Source organism: Hirundo rustica, chromosome 11 (assembly GCF_015227805.2).
Source record: "Hirundo rustica isolate bHirRus1 chromosome 11, bHirRus1.pri.v3, whole genome shotgun sequence".
Lineage (NCBI taxonomy): Eukaryota > Metazoa > Chordata > Aves > Passeriformes > Hirundinidae > Hirundo > Hirundo rustica.
In genome coordinates this window covers 787341-810977 of record NC_053460.1, presented here as the reverse complement: position 1 = coordinate 810977, position 23637 = coordinate 787341, and the positions used below count along the sequence as shown (strand labels likewise).

Genomic DNA, 23637 nt, shown 5'->3' with positions numbered 1-23637 from the left:
GAAGCTGGCACACAGCCCCCCTCCAGCAGACGGGGTTTCTACCTTTGGGTAATGCTGCATTTCTTATTTAACCATTGAAGCACTTCCTGGAGCCCGGGACCCTCCATCCCCAGGGAGCCCAGCGGGGCTGGTGCGGGGCTGCGTGCGGGCTCGGGGCAGCGCACCCCACACCCCACACCTCACATCTCACACCTCGCACCTCACATCTCACACCCCGCACCCCACATCTCACACCCCGCACCCCACATCTCGCACCCCACATCTCACACCTCGCACCTCACATCTCGCACCTCACACCCCACATCTCGCACCCCGCACCCCACATCTCGCACCCTGCACCCCACACCTCTCACCCCGCACCCCACACCTCTCACCCCGCACCCCACACCTCTCACCCCGCACCCCACACCTCTCACCCCGCACCCCACATCTCGCACCCCACACCTCTCACCCCGCACCCCACATCTCGCACCCCACATCTCACACCCCACACCTCTCACCCCGCACCCCACACCTCTCACCCCGCACCCCACATCTCGCACCCCGCACTCCGCAGCCCGGCCCTGCCCGCGGAGGAGGGGGCCGCCATCCCGCCAGGAAGCGCGGGGCGTGGACAGCGCTTGTGGGAATGATTTCATTGGAAAGGCCTGCGATATTTTTTCCCCTCTTGTGTGTGGTTCTTGGAGGAGGCTGGAGGTGTATGTGGAGGGGACGCCGAGCAGCCGCGCACGTCCGGAGCCCTCCGGGCCGTCCTGCTGCCCTCGGCCGGCACAGCCCCTGCCCTGCTGCCCCTTGGCTGCCCCAGCCCCTGCTTAGGCTGAGCTTTTGGGCTTTTTTTAAAATTTATTTAATTTTTTTTTCTTCATTTGCTTTTACTTTTTTTTTTTGTTTCTTTTTTTAACCCCCTTGAGTGTGCGATTTTTTTTTTTTTTTTTTTTTTTTTAGTTCCCTGGGAGCTGTGGGCCAAGGAGAGGCGAGTGGAAGCAGGGCTGGCCCGCTCACCTCCGTGCTCTGCTCCTCCCAGCCATCCCGGCTCTGGGGTTTATTCCGTGTTTTTGCTCTCTCTGTTGTCTCTAGTCCTCCGGAGCCCCGTCCGACAATGATCCTCTGGGGCCCCTTCCTCCCGGCTGGGGTAAGTACTGCACTGCCTCACTCACCTGTCCCTGCATGGCCCCAGGGGACACTGCTGTCACCCGCAGCAGCACCCTGCCGTCCCTGCTGCCATCCCTGCCGCTGCTGGGAGCAGTGAAGGGTGCTTGCTGCACGTGGGGCTGACTCTGCCTGTGACTAGCTCCATCTCTTACTGATATTCAGCTCTTTTTCCTCTTTTTTCCCCTTTTCCTGGAGGAGTTCCCAGCCTCTCTGAGCTGCTGAATGCAGAAGTGCTTGTGATTGTTCTTTGGATTGGGGAAGATCCCCGGCTAGGGGATCCAGGTCCTTGCTTGTCCCTGGACCCCTCTGGTGGGCAGGGATCCCGATCCAGGTCCTTGCTTGTCCCTGGACCCCTCTGGTGGGCAGGGATCCGTCCTGTGCTGTGCTGCCTCTGCCTGGGTCTGGAGCAGGGCTGGGAGCTGGCAGGAGCAGAGCTGCTCGTCCCCACGTGGCCCAAGCGTTGTGTGCCGGGACATTTTGAGAAGTCCCTGTGCCACCCCCAGGACAGAGAGATCCCTTCCATGGCCAGGGCATCCCTGGACAGGGCAGGCTGGGGTGCTCGAGGGTGCAGCTGGGCTGTGCTGTGCCAGAGAGAGCAGGAGAAGGGCTAAAACTGTGGGAGCTTGGAGCAGGACACAGGGGCCAAGGCTGCTCAGGCGGTCTGCAGGGGCTGGGAATTGATGGGGGCAGTGGTGGAGCCCTTGCTGGGTGTCCCCGCTCCCATCAGCAAGGAGAGGGGACCCATCCCAGTGCCAGGCTGGGCAGGCACAGCTCTGCCCGGGTGCGGGTCCCCAGGGTGGATGGGATCCCTGGGATGGGCGCAGTCCTGGCCGTCACCGGGGGGCTGCTGCCCACAGTCCAGGAGCGAGATGGAGCGAGGGGCTGGCACTGGGTGACAGGGAGGTGACAAGGTGTCCCTGCCTGCGTGGTGGGGGCTGAGCAGCGCCTGGAGGAGGAGGAGGAGGTGCAGGGCACACACAGTGCTGGGGAGGCAGGGGTGGGTGTGCGCTGGAGCTGTTCTGTGCCCTTGTGCAGCGCAAGGAGGGTGTGCGCGTTCACACACGTGTGCACCGGAGCGAGGCCGTGCGGGGAGTTTGGGAAAGCACCCCTGGATCCCTGCGGAGGGACACTGCTGCGTGTCCCGGGGGGGCTGTGTGTGTGGCTGGGCACAGCCCCTGTGCCGGCCTGGCAGCGCTGGCCCCTGCCCCGGCACCTCCCGCACGCTGGCACTGCCAGGCCGGGGCAGCTCGGGCACGCGGAAGGAATGTGGGGTTTATCCTGCCTCTTCCAAACCAGCCGGGGAGGTGCGACGGGGGAGCTGACAAATTTCCTGTGAGCTGGGAAGGGGAGGGCTGTTCCCAGGGCTCCAGCTAACTCTTCCTCTCCCTTTTCTCCTAGAGAAGAGACAGGACAACGGGCGAGTGTATTACGTGAACCACAACACCCGGACCACGCAGTGGGAAGACCCTCGCACGCAGGGGTAGGGCGGCCGTGGGGGGTGCAGGGTTTGGGAGGGTGCAGCTCCCCAGGGACCCGGCCTGGGCCGAGGCCGTGTGTCCCACAGACAGAGGGTGAGGCTCTGGCAGTGCCGTGGCCGGATTGGTGCCCGGGCAGGACTCCTCTCGCGGGGTGTGGGCAGTCGCTCGCCGGTCCCACGCCGTGAATCCTTCCCTTTGCCTGGCACGGAGCTGTAGTTGAGGGGGGGCTGCCCGAGGGGCCGCTCTGGTGAGCCCTTCCTTGCCAGCAGGATGATCCAGGAGCCGCCGCTGCCGCCAGGCTGGGAGATGAAGTACACGAACGAGAGCGTGCGCTACTTCGTGGACCACAACACCCGCACCACCACCTTCAAGGACCCGCGCCCGGGCTTCGAGTCTGGGTAAGGCCGAGTGGCGGGTCTGGGGGCTCGTGTGGGCTCTCAGAGAGGAGAGCTGCACCCCTGTGAGCCTCATCCCACCTGCCCGGGGCCGGGGGTGTGACCGAGGCCCCGCTGCTTCGGCAGGAGCAAGCACGGCGGCTCCCCGGGCGCGTACGACCGGAGCTTTCGCTGGAAGTACCACCAGTTCCGCTTCCTCTGCCACGTGAGTAGAGCGGCTGTGGGCAGCCGCGTGGGCGCCCTGAGCCCTGTGGGCAGGTGTGGCTGAGGAGAACCGTGCCAGCCTCACGCGGCCCCGTGCTTTCGCCCTGCCCGCAGTCAAACGCGCTGCCCAGCCACGTGAAGATCAGTGTGTCTCGGCAGACGCTCTTCGAGGACTCCTTCCAGCAGGTAGGGACGTGCTGGGGCCACGGGGCTGGGCAGGAGTGGGGCTGGGCAGGAGTGTGGGGCTGGCCTCAGCCGTGGTGACCCTGCCCTTCTCATCCCCAGATCATGAACATGAAGCCGTACGACCTGCGGCGCCGGCTGTACATCATCATGCGAGGGGAGGAGGGCCTGGACTACGGTGGCATTGCCAGGTGAGCGTGGCATGCCGGGCCTCAGGGCCGTGCCCTGCCTGTGCCCAGCTGCTCTCGGCCCTTGAGCAGAGGAGTCCAGGGGTTTTCAGATGGGAAGCTGGGTTTTAGGAGTGGTGGAACACCCCGAAAGCATGGCACCAGCCTGTCCCTGGCAGTGAGAGCACAGGGGCCCAGCTGGGGCTCCCCTGCTGCCCCCAGCTGTGGGGGTGATGGGCCGAGTGGCCTCGTCTCCCTGCAGCAAACAGGCCCTGGTGTTCCCACTCAGGTTGTGCCAGGGTGCGATGTGGTTGCTGCAGCTCCGCTGCTGCCGCGGGGTGATGTTAGCACAGGGCATGGGCTGTGGCTTGGCTGGAGGGGGTCCCGTGTCCCCGTGAGCCCCCTCTGGCTCACCTGGGCCGTCTCCTTGGAGCTGGGTTGGCGTGTCCCTGCCTGCTGCCACCCCGTGCTCTCCTGCTGCCCTTGGTGGGGCTGCGAGCCCGGCTCCTGCTCCCGCTCCGCCTCTCTCCGTGTCCTGCCAGTGGTTTTACCCTATGGTAGGTTACGTCATGCTGTTCTACCACAGGGTAGAACCACGGACGGGATGCCGGGGCTGCCTCCACGTCTGAGGACTCCTGTGTGCCTGTGCGGCCGGGGGAGCAAAGCCAGCGCCGTGCTGCGGGGCCGCGCCCCAGGCTCGGCGTGGGGCAGCGCGTGCCGCGGGCCCGGGCGCGCTCGGGGCTCTGGATGCGTGGGACAGCCCAGCTGGGACCGCGTGCGGCGCTTGCCGAGGTTCCCGGTGCTCTGAGCGGGGCCTGCGGCGAGCTGGCGTCTCCAGAAACACCTCTCAAACCCCACACGGCACCCCGGGGAGGGGAGCACCCTCGCCCAGTCGCAGCAGCGCCCGACGCCTGCCGGGCACCCGCTGGGTGCGGGGGCGCGCGCCGTCCCCTCCCCGAGCCGCTCGTCACCGCGCTGCCCTTGTCTCGTCGCAGGGAGTGGTTCTTCCTCCTGTCCCACGAGGTGCTCAACCCCATGTACTGCCTCTTCGAGTACGCGGGCAAGAACAACTACTGCCTGCAGATCAACCCCGCCTCCTCCATCAACCCCGACCACCTCACCTACTTCCGCTTCATCGGCCGCTTCATCGCCATGGTGAGAGCCCGGGGCACGGCACCGGGGCTGTGTCCCCGTGGGGAGCAGGGCACGGCACAGGGCAGGCTCGGGGTGCTCAGCAGGGCAAGGGCAGCTCCACATGCCGTGGCTGCGCTGGGCCCCTGCTGCTCTCCCTGGGTCCCTTCTTGCCCACGTGTGGGTCAGGGGCAGATGGCCCTGCCAGGGGCTGCTGTGGGGTGATGCGTTCTACATCCACGGAACGGCTCTGGGCCGGAGCAGACCTGCTTTCCCAGGAGTTGTGGCAGGGATAGATGGCTCCAGGTCTTTGGCTGTCACCCCAGGTGCTGTCGGCTCTGCAGCTCCAGGGACTATTTTTAGTCCCAGCAGTGTGAGATTTTCCAGCCGCCCGAGCTCCGGAGCAGCTCCTCCCGCGTGTGTCGGATTGCTCAAGGCCAGCGTGCCCCGAGCTGGCAGGGGCCAGGGGGGGTTCCTGAGCCCGGGGAAGGGTCCCTGGCCCTCAGCCCCACGGGGTGTGCGTGGGGGCGGCTCTGGCCCCGCTGTCCTGCCCTGCCCTGCCCCGCCTCGCAGGATACCAATAAAACCCCAGACTATTACTCACCGCTGGGCCGTTCTAGACAAGCGTCTGCATTATTTTTGGCTGCCTTTGCCTCGGGGCTCCTGGAAGCCAGGGATTCAGGGAAGCCACAGCACAGCTCTGTTTAAACAAGTGCTCTTAATAGAGCTGTGAGGGGAGAGGGAGATGCAGTGGAATTTGCGGTGGGGAGGGAGAGGGGCTGCAGCCCACCTGGCCTGGGAAGCGCTGTTGGGGCAGCCCACCCTTCCCCTCCGTGTGTGCCAGCCAGAGCGAGCGCCGCGGCTCAGGAGCCCCTGAATGAGTCCCTTCTGCCCCGTGGCCGCCCCAGGGTCCCCCGTGACCTGTCCCCTCCCTGCCACAGGCTCTGTACCACGGGAAGTTCATCGATACCGGCTTCACGCTGCCCTTCTACAAACGGATGCTGAACAAGCGCCCGACGCTGAAGGACCTGGAGTCCATCGACCCCGAGTTCTACAACTCCATCGTGTGGACCAAGTCAGTGCCCTGCGCTCCCTCCCGCAGAGCTCTCCCCACAGCCCCTCGGTGCTGCCGGGTGCCCCCGGCAGGGCTCACATCCCGCCGTCCCCGCAGGGAGAACAGCCTGGAGGAGTGCGGCCTGGAGCTGTACTTCATCCAGGACATGGAGATCCTGGGCAAGGTGACCACCCACGAGCTGAAGGAGGGCGGGGAGAGCATCCGCGTGACGGAGGAGAACAAGGAGGAGTACATCATGTGAGTGTCCGTGCCGAGGGTCCCGACAGGCACCCGCCCGCCGCGGCGCAGGGGTGGCACCGGGGCCTCGGGACGTGGCCGCTTCCCTGGCCTACGTGGCTGTGACAGGCCCGGGCTGGCGCGGTTGGCCGAGCTCTGCTGCGCTCTGGATCGCTGCGGCCTGGGCGCTTGCCAGTACTTTCAGGAAAAAGGAGAGGGGAGAGAGGCTGAGGCTGCTGTCCCGTCCCATGGCTGTTCCCCCGCCTGCCTGGGGGCTGCCAGGGCCGGCTCAGCTCCAGCTGGGGGATGTGGCTTGCACCCCTGGAGCTCCTAAGGCTGCTGTCGGGGCTGAATACCGCCCGTGGGTTTGGGAACAGAGACAGAAACCCACTGGTGGGAATTGAGGGGAGCCCTGGTGCTTTGGAGGAGCCCCTCTCCCGTTCCCCACGCTCCCGGGGCCCTCCCTGCTGGTGGGAGGGATCCCGGGGTTTCCCCGTGCCAGGCCAGCGGTGCTGGCCCTGTGCCCACCCTGTGTGCCTCCCCAGGCTGCTGACGGACTGGAGGTTCACACGGGGCGTGGAGGAGCAGACCAAGGCCTTCCTGGACGGCTTCAACGAGGTGGTGCCGCTTGAGTGGCTGCGCTACTTCGATGAGAAGGAGCTGGAGGTGAGCCTGCTCCTGGGGCAGGGGTGTGGGTATGGATGGGAGGTGGCACGTGGTGACCCTGCTCATGCTCTGTGCCCACTGCCTGTGCTGATGAGGGCACAGCCCTGGGTGTTGGGTCCATCCTGTTGGATGGGAGGAATTCACCTGGGCCAGGTGAAGGCTGGCACCAGAGGGGTGGGCGCAGGGCCCTGTCTGTCCCCTGCTGAGTGTCCCCTGTCCCCAGCTGATGCTGTGCGGGATGCAGGAGATCGACATGAACGACTGGCAGAAGAACACCATCTACAGGCACTACACCAAGAACAGCAAACAGATCCAGTGGTTCTGGCAGGTCAGCGTGAGCCCAGCTGAGGGCGTGGGGTGCCCGCCCTGCAGGGTGGCGCCGGGATCCCACTCAGCTGCCGCGTTCCTGCTGCAGGTGGTTAAGGAGATGGACAACGAGAAGAGGATCCGGCTGCTGCAGTTCGTGACGGGGACGTGCCGCCTGCCCGTCGGGGGCTTCGCCGAGCTCATCGGTGCGTCCTGGGCAACGGGCTGCCACCTTCCTGTCCCTGTCCCCATCCCTGTCCCCGTCCCCACACAGAGCACACGGCAGCACAGCCCCTGTGAGGTCTGAGCACAGGGATCCCATCTGGTTTGTGCCTTTTCCAGATGCGCTCTTTGGCTGGGACCGTCCCGCCAGGGTTAACTGGTTTGTGATCTCAGTCTGAATGAGATTGGATTTCTGATTCAATTTTGATTCCTGTGTGACAAAGCCCCTTTTTCAGAAAACCACGGTGTGGTTCCACTCATCCTTTAATTTACTGCTTTTTGGGGCCTAGACCAGCCTTTCCCTGACTTTCCTGGCGTTCATGTCAAGCCAACCAGCTTGCTTAACCCACTCAGTTGTTCTTGCTGGCACATTAGCTTTTTCCACCCCTTGGAACCTCTCCAGCATTCCCAATGCGTTAAAAAGCCACCTCAGTGACTCAGACTTCCTAGGCCAGGTCCTTTAAAACTCTTGGATGGACTTGCACAATCCTGAGGGTTTACAGATCAGGAAGTTTTAGCACTTGCTATGGAGCCGTTGTGCTCAGAGATGGTGCTCTTGCCCCTCTGTGCTGTGAATCTGCTTTCTGAGCATCTTCTCTGCAAAGACGCAGGGATTGCTGCCGTGGATTTATGCCCTCTGGGATCCTGGAGCCGTGACGGTGGATCTCAGTGTGTGTGGGAGGGGTTTCTTTTTCAGCTCCTGCTCGTGTAAAGAGCTTTGCTGTGCTCGTCATTAACAGGCAGCAACGGGCCCCAGAAATTCTGCATCGATAAAGTTGGCAAGGAGACGTGGCTGCCACGGAGCCACACGTGGTAAGTCCCTGTCCCTGGGCCTGGGTGGAGCACTGGGGACATGGGGAGCTCTGTGGGGCTGCCCGGGGCTCTCCACCCCGGGGCTGGCACTGCCCAGCCTCCGCTCTCTCCCCAGCTTCAACCGCCTGGATCTGCCTCCCTACAAGAGCTACGAGCAGCTGAAGGAGAAGCTGCTTTACGCCATCGAGGAGACGGAAGGCTTTGGACAGGAGTGAAGGAGCCGTGGGCGTTCCCGGAGCGCTGCCGGCCCGTGCCCAGGGCCGAGCCTCCCCGGGCTGTGCGCAGGCCCCACGGACACCGCGGCTCGCGTTCCTGGGCGAGGGCTGCGCTGACACGGCCCTGGGGGAACGGGGCTGTTTCCCTCCCTAAGGAAATCCGAGGTGTGATGGAGAGGAGGACACGGGGGCAGCACTGGGGCTCCCGGGCCCCTCTTGCAGACACGGTTATGTGTTTGGTAGAGGCTCTTCTTCCCCCTCACCTTTTCTGCCTTTTCACGGCATTTTGGTTTTGGCAAGTGAGGGGGAAAACGGCTCTCAGATGGACTTCTGGGCCGCACCCTGCACCCGGCATTCAGTGACAGTGACAGGGGCCCCCAAGACGAAGCTTCTGAGGGGCTCTTGCACACCGGGACAGCCCCGTCCCTGGCCAGACCCGGCTGAGCGTGTCCCATTTGCAGCCCGTGGCCCCTGGGCAGTTGTATTTAAGTGATGCGGTCTCTGCTCGGAGCTGGTGCTCCACAGCAGCCCCGGGGGCTCCGGGGCCCTGCCAGCCTGCGCTCGGATCCTGGGTTCTGCCCGTGCTCCTGCGTTCCCTCTGCTGCGGTGTCCTGGATCACCTGGATGTCACCTCTGTCCCTGCCCGTGTGTGCGGGCCATGGACCCGGCGCGTCCGTCCGTGTGTCCGGGGCCCGGGAACGGCTCCGGGCTGGGCACGGCCCCGCCTGCCCCCGCGGCTTCGTGTGCAATAAACGACAAAGCAGCTGCCGAGGTGTGCCTGTGTGCTGGGTCCCTGTGAGAGTGTGTGTGTGTGTCTGTGTGTGCTGTGTCCCCGTGAGTGTGTGTGTGTGTGTGCTGGATCCCTGTGCCTGTGTGCTGGGTCCCTGTGTGAGTGTGTGTGTCTGTGTGTGCTGGGTCCCTGTGAGAGTGTGTGTGTGTGTGTGCTGGGTCCCTGTGCCTGTCCTGGATCCCTGTGAGTGTGTGTGTGTGTCTGTGTGTGCTGTGTCCCCGTGAGTGTGTGTGTGTGTGTCTGTGTGTGCTGGGTCCCTGTGCCTGTCCTGTGTCCCTGTGTGTCCCAGGCCTGTGCAGGGCTGGGGCTCCAAAGCCACAATGGCATCCAGAGCTCAGCACTGGGATCACAAATCCCCTGGGTTTTGTCCCTGCCCGCTCTGTGTCAGCACTGATGGCCCCGGTGCCTCCCTGGGCTCACAGCCTCCTGCAGCCCCTAGCCAGGGGTGACAGGGCCACCAGCGCTGTCCCCAGGGTGTCACAGAGCTGTGACAGCAGTGACAACATCCCAGCAGTGCCACCCCCGAGGGGCTGGGGCACAGAGCCAGCTGAACACAGGGATGGCTGCGGTGCAGGGAATGGGCTGATGGCAAAGCACGAGCCCTGGAACAGGGGAATGTGCTCAGTGAGAGCAGGGTGTGAGTGAGCTGAGGCCACAACGCCCCCAAAGACGCACTGGGGGAAGGAAAAGTGCTGTATTTAAAAACAAATCCTCCACATGGCTTCCCCTCCACCCTGCCTGGATGAGGAGGAGCAGAGTGCTGAGCACAACACAGAAGACCCCAGCACCAGGGATTTAGTTTACAAGATTTTTAATTTACAAATAAAAAAAAAAAACCTACACCTTTTACTTTTTCTCCTTTTTCTCCTCTTTCTTGCCATCACTCTTCTCCTTGTCCTTCTCCTTCTCATCTTTCCTCTCCTTTTTACTTTCTTCTTTTTCCTGTCCTTCCTTCTTCTCGGCGTCCCTGTTGGCAATCTTGTTGTTGATGAGGTTGTGCAGGGCCACGACGGAGCGGATCAGCGAGGCCAGGTACACCACCACCATCTGGTCGTTGGTCTTCAGGTAGAAGGCCTTGACAAACTCCTGCAGGTTCACGTCTGGGAGCAGGTTGAAGACGTCTTGCAGGTGGTAGATGATCTGGTGGTTGATGGGGAGTTTGCCCAGGGCTACTTTCTCTAGGTAGCTCCTGACGTCCAGAAGCTTGGAGTTCAGTCCCTTCAAGCCATGGACCTGGTTTGTGATGCGCTGGGACAGCGTGCCCACCGTGGTGTCCTTGATGTCCCTGAAACGCAGAGGGAAGGGGGATTAGACCCTCAGCCAGCGGGGTGCTCACGGCCGGGCCCGCCGGGAACGCCGCCCCTCACCTCAGCAGGTGCTCCACACCCACTTCCTCGGCCTCCTCGGCACCGATCTCGCTCGTCACGTGCTCGAAGGTCTTGGAGGTGGGCGTGCCGTCCTGAAGGGACACAAACCGGGGTGAGCCAGGGGACGAGGGGTGGCAGCGGGGAAAGCAGCCCCACGCAGGCCACCAGCATCTGAGAGCTACGGCCCTGGCTGGGGTGTCCTCGATTTGATGGGTGTCACCGACCGCCCTGCAACCTCTGCTGCTCTGGGCCACTTCCCACCTCTGCATTCTGCTGCTCTGTGCCCAGCGGGGAGCAATGGAAATTCTAGATATCACAATTGTTTCTCTCTTCCCTGATCCAACCTCACTGCATTTTGGGAGAGCAGCTCCTGCTCTGTACTGAAGCCCTCAGAAAGGCAAAAAGATCCAGTATTTTATGTGCATCCAGAATTAATTTAACTGCAACAATTCCAGTGACTCACTGCTGGGTGCTGTTTGCCTGCATGGGGCTCAGGGAGGAGTGAGGTGCTCAGGGCAGGCCCAAGTGACTGGGCGCACCTGGGCACACCTGCAGCCAGTGACACCCACGAGTGCCAGCCTCCAAATGCTCCCAGCTGTCACTGTGACGCTTCACAGCGTGGACACTCACATCATGAACCTCTTCCACGGAGATGTAGGCTTCTGTGGGCAGCCCCAGGTCCTTTGGCTTCACGTCAATGATCACCAGCACCTCGGGGAGAAAGAAAACGTGCAGAAAACTGGATTTCAGTCAAGGAGTAGGGAAAAAATACCCAAGACAGCTCTTCCCTCCTCAGCACCAGCACGAGGCTGCTCAGAGGGGTAACCTCAGGCACTCAGACAATGACTCAGTACACTCCTGATCCCAGTTCCTCAATCAGTTTGCAGCCACCATGCTGTGTCAGCAGTAAAAACGTGGGGTACAAGGCTTCCCAGATACCCCTTTCAGGGAAAGAGCGAGAAGAACCCCACAGGCCAAAGGTGGGCCCACTTACAGAGTTGGGGCAGTATCTCTTCATCAGTTCGTTGATGGCGATGTCGTTCTTGTGTAACTTCGGGCCCGTGTGGTACCAGCCCACGATTCTTTCTCTGGCTGAGCAAAAGCAGAAAGGATTTGGGATCAGAACAGCAGAGACCTGGGCAGAGACTGGGTGAGCTCATTGGGGGTGAGTCTGATCTGTGTGGAGCAGAGGGAAGGGGATTACAAGGCCCTGGCTTGAGCAGTGACCACACTGCCTCATCACCATTACTGACCCACAGCTTTCCTCCTGGCCCCTTCACCAGGCAATTAACAGCTTCTGTTAATTGTGTTGCTCCCCGGCTCCGACAGCCTGCACCTCTGACATCTCGAGGTGCCAGTCCCATCCCTTGAGGGTTCAAAATAGAGTGGATGTGGGACATGGTCAGTGGAGAACACGGTGGTGCTGGCTGATGGTTGGACTCCATGATCTTATAGGTGTTTTCCAACCTTAAAGATTCTGTGATTGATAGGAATTCCCTTTTCCACAGCCCTGAAAGTTTTTGGGAGTGTATCCCCGACTGTCAGAAGATCTCAACTCACCATTGACCTTCTTAAACATTCCATACATGTTCTCCAGATAGTCATGGTCCAGGAACCACACGGTATCATCCTTGTCATCCTCATCAAAAGGTACTGGCAATAAAACAAAACACCAGCCTTTAAAAATCCAACTTCCTGAACTAAAATGTTTATCGAAATGGTCTGGGTTTGGGTGTTTTCGGCTGCTAAAGGAGAGTGATGTTTACTTCAGGATGTCGACAGCAGTTTGCATTTGCTGTTGGATATGGGGTGATTTGTACATAGATGGATCAAGAGTTTCCTCAAAAACCCCAACACAATCCACCCACTGAACAATTCAGTGGCTTTGGAGAAGGGCAGGACACCTGAACTCACCTGCAAAACTGTTGGACACATCCAGGATCTTCTTCTGCCAGGAGCCCAGCAGCACTCCAACCACTCGCTTCTGATTTCCCACTTTTCCTATTCTAAAAGGAAAAACAACCGTCAGCGCCTGCCACAGTCGGGGAGGAGGGAAGAGGGACGTGACACAGCGGGGGTGGAAGAAAGGAGGGTTAAGACTGTGTTATCACTGCTTGTGTTTACAGCCACAAAAGGGCGTTCCGGTGCCCTCGGAAGCAAAGCCTGTCCCCAGGGACGGGTCCGTGTCACCAACCGGGGACTCCGAAGCGGCTGCGAACAGCGAGCAGCGACCGACCCCAGTGTCACCCGGTCACCCGCCGCGGGCTCGGCCGCCTCCCGGGATTCCGGGCTTTATTTGTGACTCTAAAAGCGCTCGGCACCCGCGGGAAGGAGCGGAATGAGGCTCGAACTACCCGGGGTGCCGGAGGGACCGTGTCCCCTCCCGGCCCCGGGGCCCTCCCGCTCCGCCGGGTCCCCTCCCGGCCCCGGGCTCCTCCAGGGCCCCGCTCCCGGCCCGGCCGTGACTCAGCGCCGCGGCGCCACTCCCGCCCGGCCGCACCTGTTGAAGTGATCGACGACGCTGAGCAGCACCAGCGGGTGCACAACCACCCTGTCCACGGCCAGCTCCGGCATGGCGCCCGCCCTGCCCGACCCGGCCCTGCCCGGCCCCGCTCGCTCCGACCGCCCGCGCCCGCACCAGGCCCGACCGGCCCCGCGCCCTCAGCCCGCCCCGAGCGCCCGGCGTGCAGCGCGCCGAACGGGGCGGGGCCGGCCGCGGGCGGGGCCGCCGCCATCTTGGGAAGGGGCGATCGCCATCTTTGGAGGGGATTCGTCACATTGGGAGTTACGGCCGCCATGCTAAAAGCGTACCGCCGCCATGCTGAGGGTACGGCCGCCATGCTGAGAGGGGAACACCGCCATGCTGAGAGGGTAGAGCCGCTATGCTCAGAAGGTACAGCCGCCATCTTGGGAGGGTGCCGCCGCCATCTTGGGGCTGTGGGGTAGCTCCGCCCTGAGGCGGGGACATGGCGGGAGGGGCGGCCCTCAGCGGCAGACCCCGCCCCTTTCCCACGCCCCTTTCTCCCTCCCTTTTTGTCCATTTCTCTGCCTTTCCCCCCCCTTTTCCCCATTTTTTCCCCTCCCCTTCCCCCCCTTTCCTCACTTTATTTCTTTTCCCCCCCTTTCCCCTCCTTCCCCCCTTTTTCTCTCTTTTTTCCTTTTTTTTTTTTTAAAAAAAAACCTCTTTTCCTTCCTCCGCTTTTTTTAACCTCTCTTTTCCTTCCCCCGCTTTTTTTAACCCCTCTTTTCCTTCCCCCGCTTTTTTTAACCCCTTTTCCCCCTCCCTTTATTTATTTATTCCCCCCCCCATCTTTCCCCCTCATTTCCCCCGTCCCTGCCCTGAGTGTCCGCTCCCCTCCCGGGCTCCGGGCTGCTCCCGTTCTCCTGTCCCGGGCTCAGGGATCTCGGGGTCCCTCCGGGGGTCAGGACCCCCTCAGGGGGCGATCCCCGCCCCGCCGTCCCGCGTGGGGATGCCAGCCCGGGGCGGAGTGGAAGTGCCAACCCCGGCTTTCATCCTCCTCCTCCAGGTGCCCCGGGAAGCGCCGCGGCCCCAGAGCCTCGGGGGACGGCCGGAGTCCCGCTGCCGCAGCGACAAAAGTCCGCGAAAATAGGTAGAAATCTTTATTAGTGCTTGGTTTCTTCCCAGGGACTGTGTCAGGTAAAGCCAGAGCCCTTCAGCCTCTCGGATTTTGTAGAGGCTTTTGCTGCGTGTAAAGGAGAAACAGGCTCAGGTGAGACTTTGCAGAAGGGGTTTTGCACCTCAGGGGCAGAAGCTGACAACGAACTTGTCTTTTACACTTTATTTCTAGCTAAAAAACCGCCCAAAACAAAACAAAACAAACAAAACCACAAAAACAAAACAAAGCAAAAACCACCAAAAACCAACCAAACAAAAAGTATTACCTGAGTCTGTTACTTCAGACTCTACACGGTGGAGTTACTAACGTGAAAAATATCAAAGTTGTTGAGGGTGATCTCACAGTTTCTAAAGCGCTGTCATATCCCATTATTTCTTTACACTCTTCCCACATGGTTTATGTATATTTCTGTATATAGTGGTAATATCTTGGTATTTCAAAATACCAAATGGTATTTTGGCTGCAAATGAAGGTTTTGTGGTGCTAATCAGCATCGTAAAACTTCAGAGATTTTGGCAAAAACAGCAATAACTTACAAACCTCCCCAGAGTTTGAGATCCCTCGTGGAGTTTTCAGTTGTTACAAACTTTAGTGTCCCTGCTTCCAAAAAAAAAAAAAAAAAAAAAAAAAAAAAAGTCTCTAGTGTAGTTTCCCGAGGTTTTTCCCAGCAGAGGGAGATATCCGACCGTGGAATTCGAGCACAGCCAAGGTTCTTGTCGCTTGTTTTATCAATATACATATAAAACTCAATGTTCAAATTAACTAGTTCAATAAGTAATTTAGTTCATTGATTTTCGGGCATATCCTAAGTGCCATTACAAGCTACGGATATTTTAAATGCCATTACCTAATAGAAGGAATGTTTTAAGCACCTTTTATTGATTTTATTACTGCTTTATTTTGCTGTCTTGGTTTAAAAATCATTTTAACCACTCTGTCATCGAGAAGAAATATATCGTTGGTGAAATACAGTCAATTCCCTAAAAAACCTTTGACATCGTTAGCTCGGGAATTAGAGTTGTTAAATCACGCCGGGCGGTGCCGGGGGACAGCGGGGAGATGGACGGGGGGCAGAGGGCCAGGGGGCTGTGACAGAGCCCCCTCGGGCTCCTGCAGCTCCCGGAGCGCCTCTCAAACCTCCGGAGGTGCCAGCCGGGGCCAGCGGCGCGGAGCGCGGGGCAGACACAATTAGGGATGTTCTAATGACCTGTTGTGGGGGGATTTTTAAAATTGAAATAACTCTCGATCTCGGCGCGTTTGAGGTTGGGTTCTCTGGGCTGTGCTGCGGGGAGCTCGGGGTGTTGATGCTGCTCACAGAGAGGTAAACGGAGGCACAGGGATTGCGGCTCCTTCCCTCCCCAGCTGCCCGGGTCGGAGATTATCGGAGTTACTGAGCGATTTAATCGGCTGGCAGGGGCAGGCGGGGGATGCCGGCAGCGTGGTGCTTAATCGGAGAGCTGAGAAGCAAGCAGCGAGTGCTGGGGCTCAGTGAAAAGCGGCTGCCGAGCTGCGGAGTGGCAAACATCCACCCCGAGAGGGGATCCTTCTCCCGAGGGCTGAGCCGGGACTGTCCCCAGCACCGGCACCTCACCCGCCGTGGGGATGGAAGGAGGAGGGACCCGGGACCTGCTCTTTACAACGGAACAAGTGATCCCTGCAGCACTTGTTGGGCTTTTATTTTGTTGAGAAAAACCCAATCTAACCCGTACGCAACCCCCAAAAGTTACACACAGCTGTTCTCAGAGGTTTAAGAATGATTTCCGGTTTGGAAAACAAGGCTAAACCACCGTAAAGTAGTTTAAAAATCATAGTAATGATTATAAATGTTAAAGCAGGCTCTAGCTGTGGCCTGGGTGAGCTGCAGGGGGATGTCCATGGAAGGGGAGGGGGCTCTGCTGGCCCCGTGTCCAGCTCGGGGGGTCCAGGGGGGAACAGAACCAACCTGGAACTTCCTAACAAACCCACGTGCGCCCTGGTTCTCCTCCTTTTGCCCCGACTCTCTTCCTTTCGCTTGGGCTGGGGCTGTGCGCTGGCCCCAAGTGCACGGGGCCACACCTTTGCAGATGTTCTTTCTTTCCAGTGGTGAGAGGTAGAAAAAGATCCGTGGAAAGATCCATGCAGCCGGGCAAGACTGATACCTGATACTCGGGATCCTAATCCTAAAGGACTCTTGCTAATGGGCTCCTTTAATACCCATTGGGTTTGTTTTTAGGGAAAATCCTTCCTTTATTTTTCCTACGCTTACAGACCATGCCCACTAGTGTATTTTCCTAGAGGTACCTTCTCAAATGTGTTTTATCCGTCAGGAGAAGCTGGACTTCCTCCAGACCTGTTGATAGTCTGTCACATAATACCTTTGTGCTCCCAGTTTGAACAGGAAATACATTTATTTCCCTATAAATACATCTAGCTTTGTCCAAATAACTGTAGTTTCCTGTTAAGATTTCCTCGGCCAGGGTGTGCCATAAACTGGTTTCGAAGGAATGATTCTGCCTGGAATTGAGCGAGGATAACACAAGCCATGGAAGCAGAACAGAAAGCCACCACCATGTGAATTGTGATTTATTTTGGTTAAAGTACAGTTCAGGGATGTGCTGACGCTGTCTATCAGTGTGTGATGGCCTGAGCCAAGCTGCACTCTGCTTCTGAACACTCCCAAACAGCCATTTCCCCTCTCAAATATCAGTTCTACAATGTCATCCTTAAAGCAAACAATTAAATCTGTACTTATAAACGAGTCTATTCACTTTCTGATATGAACTTTAAATATCTGTGTTGTAGTAATTTATTTCTCTGTTTCCCCACCCACCAAGGGTTCTTGACCAAAGCTGTGTGTGTATAAATATATACAATTATATATATATGTAGAGTGATTACTGACACCATCTGTGAATATTGTTGCAGTTGCTGCCAAGGGATTTAAACCCTTTTGTTCCCACCTGGGGGGTAGCAGGTGACTCAGATAATCCTGCCCCCTCTCAAAGAGTGGAATTTTCACTCATAACTGTGGACATCGAATCCTCGCTTTCTTTAGTTAAAAACCAGGAGTATTGTCAACATGTCATATCGCACCATGGAAGAGATTTAATGTTTTATATTCCATGCCTCTGATTTTGTTGCCCTATCCAAGACATCACAGGGTATAGAAACATCAGAAATATGGGGGTTTAATAACTAAGTCCCGACTCTAATTTTTTATTTTAATACAGACCATTTTCCTTATGTTGTTCTGGTCCCTTTGCTACAAAATGATTAAAACAAACAAACAAACAAACGAACAAAAACCCCTGTGGAAACAAACAGTTAAAAAAAGCAAGCACAACAGGTTCTAGTCATACTTATTTTTCCACACCTTGAGGACTAGCAAATTCTTTAATATGAGATTTTATTTGTACAAAGCAAAACTTCAAACCCACTCCAAAGCTTTCTTATTAAGTGCTGTCAGTGCGGTGATTTACAGGGGCAATAAAGATCTGGAGGGGGCACATTCATCACGGGGTTCAGCGCACCAGGAGCCATTTTCTCCAGCGCTAAAGCCAAGTGATAAAATGAATTCTTTTGTTCTATAACCAAGACACATTCCCTCTTGTTTTTTGTTGTTTTTATTTTTTCCTTTTTTTTTTCTTTTCTTTTCTTTTCTTTCTTTTTTTTTTTTTTTTTTTCCCCCTAAATGTGTGTTGGACTCCTTGGTTTGTAGCTTGGCCATGTTCCTGTAATGCATTTATAAATAATGAAAAATTGCTCACATGCAGATGTGATGATGCATCTGGCAAAACCACCGTTGGAAACACAGGAACTTACTTGCTACTTAGTCTTATTCACTGACTTTTCTCCATTGTTAATTCTTGTATGAAATTTTAACAGCATTTTTTTTAATTACAGGGTTTGGGGGAGTTTTGTTTGGCGTGTTCTTTTTTTTAAATTTTTTTTTTGAGCGATTCTGTACCTCCCTGCAAAGCTCAGAGAATTCCGGTTAGGAAGTAATAAAATCATTCAAAATGAAGAGCCATGCTTATGGGGCACAGTGAAATTTGGAAAGCTTCACTTGCTTCCTCTGCTCCTAAACTTGTGCTTTGGCGGCTCCTGGGGCTCTGCTCCTTATCAGCAGCGGAGGGAGAAGTTGGGTCCGTGGTCCGCAGGGAAACGCGGCCGCTTGTGCGGGCACTGCCCGGCCCCGGCTCGGGAGCGGAGCTGGCGGGGACGGTCCTCGCCGCCGCCGGCGGGCCGGGAATGCGGCGGCACGGCGCCTGGAAGGACGGGAATTCTGGTTTTTCCATACGAAAGTGCCGCCACCTGCGGGCTCCGCCGGGAAGTTCCGGGGAGCCCCGCAGCGCCCGGGGAATTGCGCTGGCACCCCCGGGACAGCGGCAGGGGAAACAGGGTGTGAAAAAAAAAAAAAAAAAAAAAAAAGCAGCTAAGGAGCGTGATTTTGAACATCTTCAGTTGTAAGTGTGAACCCGTGTGAAGCTGCTGGCAGCGCTGCGCTGGGCTGCAGCCAGAGCCCGCGGAAGCAGCTCCGGTGCTGAGCCCGGCTGGGGTTGAAGGTGGCTCCGCACCGGGCAGGGACATCTAGGGACACCTGCCACTTCCAGCCTGGCCTCGGGCACCTCCAGGGGTCTTGACAAACCTATTCGATGTCTTGGGTAAATGCAGCTCAGCGCTCCCGGCTGTGTGCTGAGCGGTTTTCCACTCCAAGTGCAGGACGCTGCTGCTGCCCGCAGCCCCCGTGACTGAGTGCTCTGGGCAGTGTCCGTCCGTGGTTTGACTCAGGAGTTACTCAAACCCAACTCCCACCGCAGCTGCTGAATGGCTGGTGGAAAACTAGAGCCTCACTTGACCCAAAAAAGGGATTTTGGAGATCTCTTTGCCGTGATTTTTTGTCGGCACTTGAAATTTAGCAAGGGGAGCTGTGGTCTTGGAGGCTTTTTGTAGAGCCGTGTATGTTACTGCTGATACTTTTATTGCAAAACCTTTAGTCTCTGATATTTAAGGTCAGATATTGTAAGTGTGTGTGTGCTATTTTTTTTTTAAACCCAGGGGCCTCTTATACTGTAGTGTCATGAAAGATCCTAAAGCTTTGAGGGGGAAAAAAATGGAAATACTTCATTTTATGAAGCAGTTTTGGGGTCAGTTTTTCTGAAATGAATGCTTTTATGTTGGATAGTTTAAAGCCCATCTGTTAACTGAAACCAACCCTAAGTGAAGTTGCAGTTGTGTTTCCTATTAGTCTTGTATCTTTCCTATTAGTCATGTATGAAAGAATACAGAGCCATCCAGCAGAATTCCAAACAAAAATGGAAAAAGCAGATGGTGAAAGTATTGCCTTGTTGCCTTACTTTTACAGGAGCGAGTAAATATTAATAGATCACAAAAATACTGCAAGAGTAGTTCTGTGAAGTGTTACCAGAGTCCCCGCTCAAGGTGTCCTTCTGATCATTGCGTATTGCAGGTGAAAATCAGCGCGTTTCACTCAGAGACACTGAAGAGGGTTTGAAAAATAGATCATGGATGTTATGTCTGGAAGCCTACACTGAAAGATAAAATACACAATTTTAAATAGTTAAGCACTGCAAGTCTCTCAGGGCTCATTTATTATGTTGTCATGGTGAGCAAGGAATAAAAAAATAAAATAAAAAGGCTGTTCCTTGGGTAGTTGGTACTTAGAGGCACTTTTCTTTTACAAGAGTTCCATGCTGGCTTAAGGAAAGATCTTGGAGAAAAAGAACAAACTTTATTTTTCAAATAAATTCAGCTAGGAACTCGCAGCCTCCCCTGACACGGGACTGAATTATTGTTAGTGTACACTGCTGGGAGAGTAACACTTACTGCTGTTTAACAACAATGGCTTTCCATGGAATTTCAGAAAGGCAGCAGGAGAAAGAAAGGCAGAGTTGAGTCCTAAAGCAGAAGGAAACACATCCAGCCCGGAGCCAGGCTGCTTTATCGGGGCTGCTGGAAGGGAGAAGGAGCACGTTCTGTACATGCAGCTCTGTATGATTTGGTTGTAAAATTCTTAATGGCTTGTGTGAAGCAAGAGGTCCTCTCTGCCCTGAATAAAATCTCCGTAGGTGTATTTCTGCCAGACTTTCTCTCTTTTCTATTCTTAATGCAAAGCTCCATTTGTCATGAACAGGAGACAGTAACTTTTTAATGTTGTGATGGAAGGTTACGGGCCGTGCTTGGTAGGTGATGGGTTTAAAGGAGCTGTGAATTGTGTCCAGGCTGTCCCAGCAAGGTTCTCCAACTGTGGAGTTCCACCGAGCAGGCTCTTGGATGCTCCCCCATTCCCGTATTTTCAGGTTCTGGAGGGCACCTGAACTCCTGGGTACTAAACCTGTCCCACACGAGTTTTTATGGTGCTGGGAGCAGCGGTGCAATGGTACAGGACATTCAGGATCTATAAGGAGGTGCCTCTGGGGTTTGTGTGTACAGTTTGGGCCCTGTTTCCCTGGGGCATAATCACAGGTGAACTCCCAAATCACTTTTTAACTGGTAAGCTGATTGGGCTCATTGTGTTCTGTCTGTTGAGTTTGGTGGGTTTTTAATGGAAATCATTCTTTACTGATTTTACATCAGGGAGACAATTGCCCGAGTGATGTTTTCATATGGAAGTGTCATAAGCTGTAATTGTTGATGTAAAAATGAGTCAGTTTTAGTAAAGGTTGCTCCCTTGGCTGATGGAAAAGTGGTGCTCTAGCTCATCCATTCTTGGATTCCAGTGACAGTCCCTTTACTTCCCTTTGCTCCTGTTGCGTTCTAGAAAAGGCTATTTAGTTCTCACTGAGCTTGATAAAAAAGGATGTTTAAAAATATAATATTAAAAGGCGTTCTATTTGGGGATGAAGGTAACACCACAAAAGGGTACTACAATTTTATCAAATTTGCCTTGGTAAGTTGTTTCATTAAGGTAAAGTGATTACAGCCCGCACAGTTAATTTTAATATGCTAATACACCGCAGCACGCTGGAAAGTTAAACAAAACGATACTAATAATTTAAATGTAGAGAAGGTAGAGAAGCTTAGGACGGTGACCTGAGTGTTACACCGAGACCGCAAACAGGCTTGGCAGATGTAAGGGTTTCTCAGCAGGCTCCGCGAGGTCCCGCCTGGGCTGCACCCACCTTTGTGGGAGGACGTTAATGCAGCTCTGCGAAAACTGCCTTCTCAAAAAAATATGCTTTCATGTGAGAGAAAGAACCCTTTCCTCCCTCAGCTGTGGGGGTTAATGGGTTTAACACCTGTGTGAAGGTGGCTGCTTATTAGGACTTGGTTTTTTTTTCAATGGAAAAATGCCTTCTCTGGCATTCCTCTGTTAGTGGAGTGATCGCTCTCAATTAAAATGCATTGCTGGGCTCGATGTTGGCGCCCGGGGGGACGGTGGGTGGGTGTTAAATCCCCAGGGCTGCCCTGGGGGTTGGAGAGCTGCTGCCTGCCCTCCTTTTTGTGTCAGGAGCTTTGCGTGAGCTCCAGAGTGCCAAGCTAGAAAACGTTAGTAGAACACCAGAGACAAGTACTTTCTGCTAATTTCTACGGAAAAGAAGGAATTTGTCATTCCTGTGATCCTCTTGAGTGAGTTTTGCTTTCATTAGGAGGTTCTCAAGATCACCGTTTCCCCCCGGGGCATGGAAACCCAAATCTCACGAAAACAAACCAGCGTTTGCCGGGGATGGCGATGGGGAATGATGTAAGGACGGGGTTTTCCAAGCGCTTTTCAAGATGTTTTCAGCGGCTGTTGGCAGTCTGTGACTGAAATCCTCACCGCAGTTTGTCCCGGTCCCGTTCCGCGGCCGTTCCCGGCTCTGCTGGAAGATGTGCCCAGGGAGGATCACCACAACTCCGCACACGAGGAGCTGCAGCCTCAGCGCTCCGCATCCTCCGCACAAAGCCCACGGGGATGCACTAAAGGACATCGAGAGCCAATAAAAGGCTTCGATTTCCCTGGGCGTGAGCTGGGTCCTGTTTAGGAAGGTAAAATATGGCAAAATTGGGAGTTCTAGCCAGAATGTTTAGTCACAGAGAACTCACAGGTAACTTTTTTTTCACGGAAGAAGCCAAACGAGCGCATTCTAGATTTGTATAACAAATTATTGGTATTGAATTATCAAATTATATGCACAATTAAATTTTTATTAAATAAGGAATAACGTATGCAATATTATGCTAATCTGGTGCAGTATAACAAGTTTGTAAGTTTAACACACCGTGTGCTGTGCCTCTGCCTCCCAGGGGACTCGTTTGAGATGTAAGGCATTCAGCAATTGAAAAGGAAATTATAAAATTAGTCACTTGAGTAATTTAAACATGCAAATAAGTGTCCCAACTGTGGTGATACCAGATTTAGCTGAATTTACTCGGGCTGCTTCGACTTTATCACCCTAATTATTCCAGCTTTGTGTCAGGCTTAAGAAAGCAGGGAGCCAGAATTCTCTGTTACACAAGTTTCTTGTGGTGCTATTACTGCGCTGTGTGTGCCCTAAAGCACTCACTGGGAAAAACTTGTTCCAAGGGTTTTTTCCCTGCTAATTAGCAGAACAAAGGCAATCAGGACTGTTCTATCACCAGAGATTTAACACACTTGGATTTTATGAGCCAAGCTGAGTGAGGTATATATGTTCTGAGAGCCAACGTACAGCACAGCCAAGGGAATTCCATGTGCTGGAGCCCCTCAAGGAATTCAGTAAAAATTACCTGTTTAGGTAATGACTTTTTTTTCTCTTTTTTTCTTTTTTTTTTTTTTTTCCTCAGAGCCATCTTCTTGCGTGTCTCTGACGTTAAAACATAGCTGGCTCCATGAAAGTATTAATTATTGTAGAAATCTTATCTACAAGGAGCTGGTTGTGGGAGGAATGCTGATGGAAATAAGCACACGATCCAGTTGCACACGCAGGGCTGTTTTCAGACTCCTGTTAATATTAAAAGAATGTTAATGTAAAACATTAAGATAAGAAATCAGAGGACAGTCTCTACCTCCATGAAGCCCAGGAGCTCCTGCTGAGCTTTGCTCAACCTGCAAGTACAGAAGCTCTGTGATTAAATTGATTTAGCCCCTATTATTGGCAATAGAGTGACCATTGCTTGGATCTAAGAGTCATTTTTTTAAAGGTATCTTGGTGATAAAATGATGAGAGTCCAACAGACTTTTTGTCATAGTTTTTGGCATAACTCTTTACATTTTTTCCCTCAGGAAGTATACACAACCACCTCATTTTTCACATGAATAAATGGAAATAATCTTTGCACGGATGCTTCTTAACATTAGTTGAAAGTAAATACGTACATAGGGCTTCTAGTCTATAAAGAAGGTGAGAAAACAAATAAGAGCAAGTGTTAATTCATGTACACAGAATTTGTGTCTGCACAGCGGGTGAAAATGCTACATTAATGCTGGAAATATCTGTCCTGCTGTGTAGTTTTCCTTCCTTTTTATTACTCCAGCGTTTGGTCTCGTATGAATGCACCGTACTTATTTGCATGTTATCACGACGGATTCCTCTTTGCTTCTAGTTATCCATATAAAGAGACAGATGCTCCACATGACCTCAAGAAAGTATTCAGATGAAATGCTATCTTAAAATATTGCGGGCTTCATAGCGCAGTGTATATACACATAAATTTTATT

General features: G+C 55.0%; 2 protein-coding genes across 4 annotated transcripts in view; one reads left to right on the top strand and one right to left on the bottom strand.

Annotated features, from left to right (window-relative positions):
* The window catches only part of WWP2 (WW domain containing E3 ubiquitin protein ligase 2), a 31332-nt gene extending 22330 nt beyond the window's left edge, over positions 1-9002 (top strand). Inside the window, exons 6-19 of one of the 3 annotated variants that reach the window (XM_058422054.1) lie at positions 1078-1132; positions 2551-2632; positions 2900-3028; positions 3152-3230; positions 3344-3415; positions 3515-3603; positions 4575-4734; positions 5652-5785; positions 5882-6022; positions 6547-6667; positions 6891-6995; positions 7083-7179; positions 7936-8008; positions 8124-9002. In XM_058422054.1, the coding sequence (XP_058278037.1) occupies positions 1078-1132; positions 2551-2632; positions 2900-3028; positions 3152-3230; positions 3344-3415; positions 3515-3603; positions 4575-4734; positions 5652-5785; positions 5882-6022; positions 6547-6667; positions 6891-6995; positions 7083-7179; positions 7936-8008; positions 8124-8223 (1437 nt within the window). In that variant the 3' untranslated portion in view covers positions 8224-9002. The remainder of the gene's footprint in view (positions 1-1077; positions 1133-2550; positions 2633-2899; positions 3029-3151; positions 3231-3343; positions 3416-3514; positions 3604-4574; positions 4735-5651; positions 5786-5881; positions 6023-6546; positions 6668-6890; positions 6996-7082; positions 7180-7935; positions 8009-8123) is intronic. The other 2 variants (XM_040075105.2, XM_040075106.2) reach the window with 2 other exon arrangements.
* Positions 9003-9807: 805 nt separating this feature from the next.
* PSMD7 (proteasome 26S subunit, non-ATPase 7) lies at positions 9808-13018 on the bottom strand. Its single transcript, XM_040075674.2, has 7 exons — positions 12881-13018; positions 12295-12386; positions 11941-12033; positions 11375-11472; positions 11011-11091; positions 10381-10472; positions 9808-10298 (listed from the first exon to the last, which is right to left on the bottom strand). The coding sequence occupies exons 1-7, from the start codon at positions 12952-12954 to the stop codon at positions 9860-9862; spliced, it is 969 nt and encodes a 322-aa protein (XP_039931608.1). The 5' UTR covers positions 12955-13018; the 3' UTR covers positions 9808-9859.
* Positions 13019-23637: the final 10619 nt, after the last annotated feature.

What these genes read in the sequence shown, in the direction of transcription:
- PSMD7 (XM_040075674.2), bottom strand. Translation starts at nt 12,954, where the DNA reads ATGCCGGAGCTGGCCGTGGACAGGGTGGTTGTGCACCCGCTGGTGCTG. An exon ending in TGTGTCCAACAGTTTTGCAG is followed by an intron (nt 12,034 to 12,294) that starts GTGAGTTCAGGT and finishes TTTTATTGCCAG; the next exon opens with TACCTTTTGATGAGGATGAC. An exon ending in AGAGATACTGCCCCAACTCT is followed by an intron (nt 11,092 to 11,374) that starts GTAAGTGGGCCC and finishes TTTCTCCCCGAG; the next exon opens with GTGCTGGTGATCATTGACGT.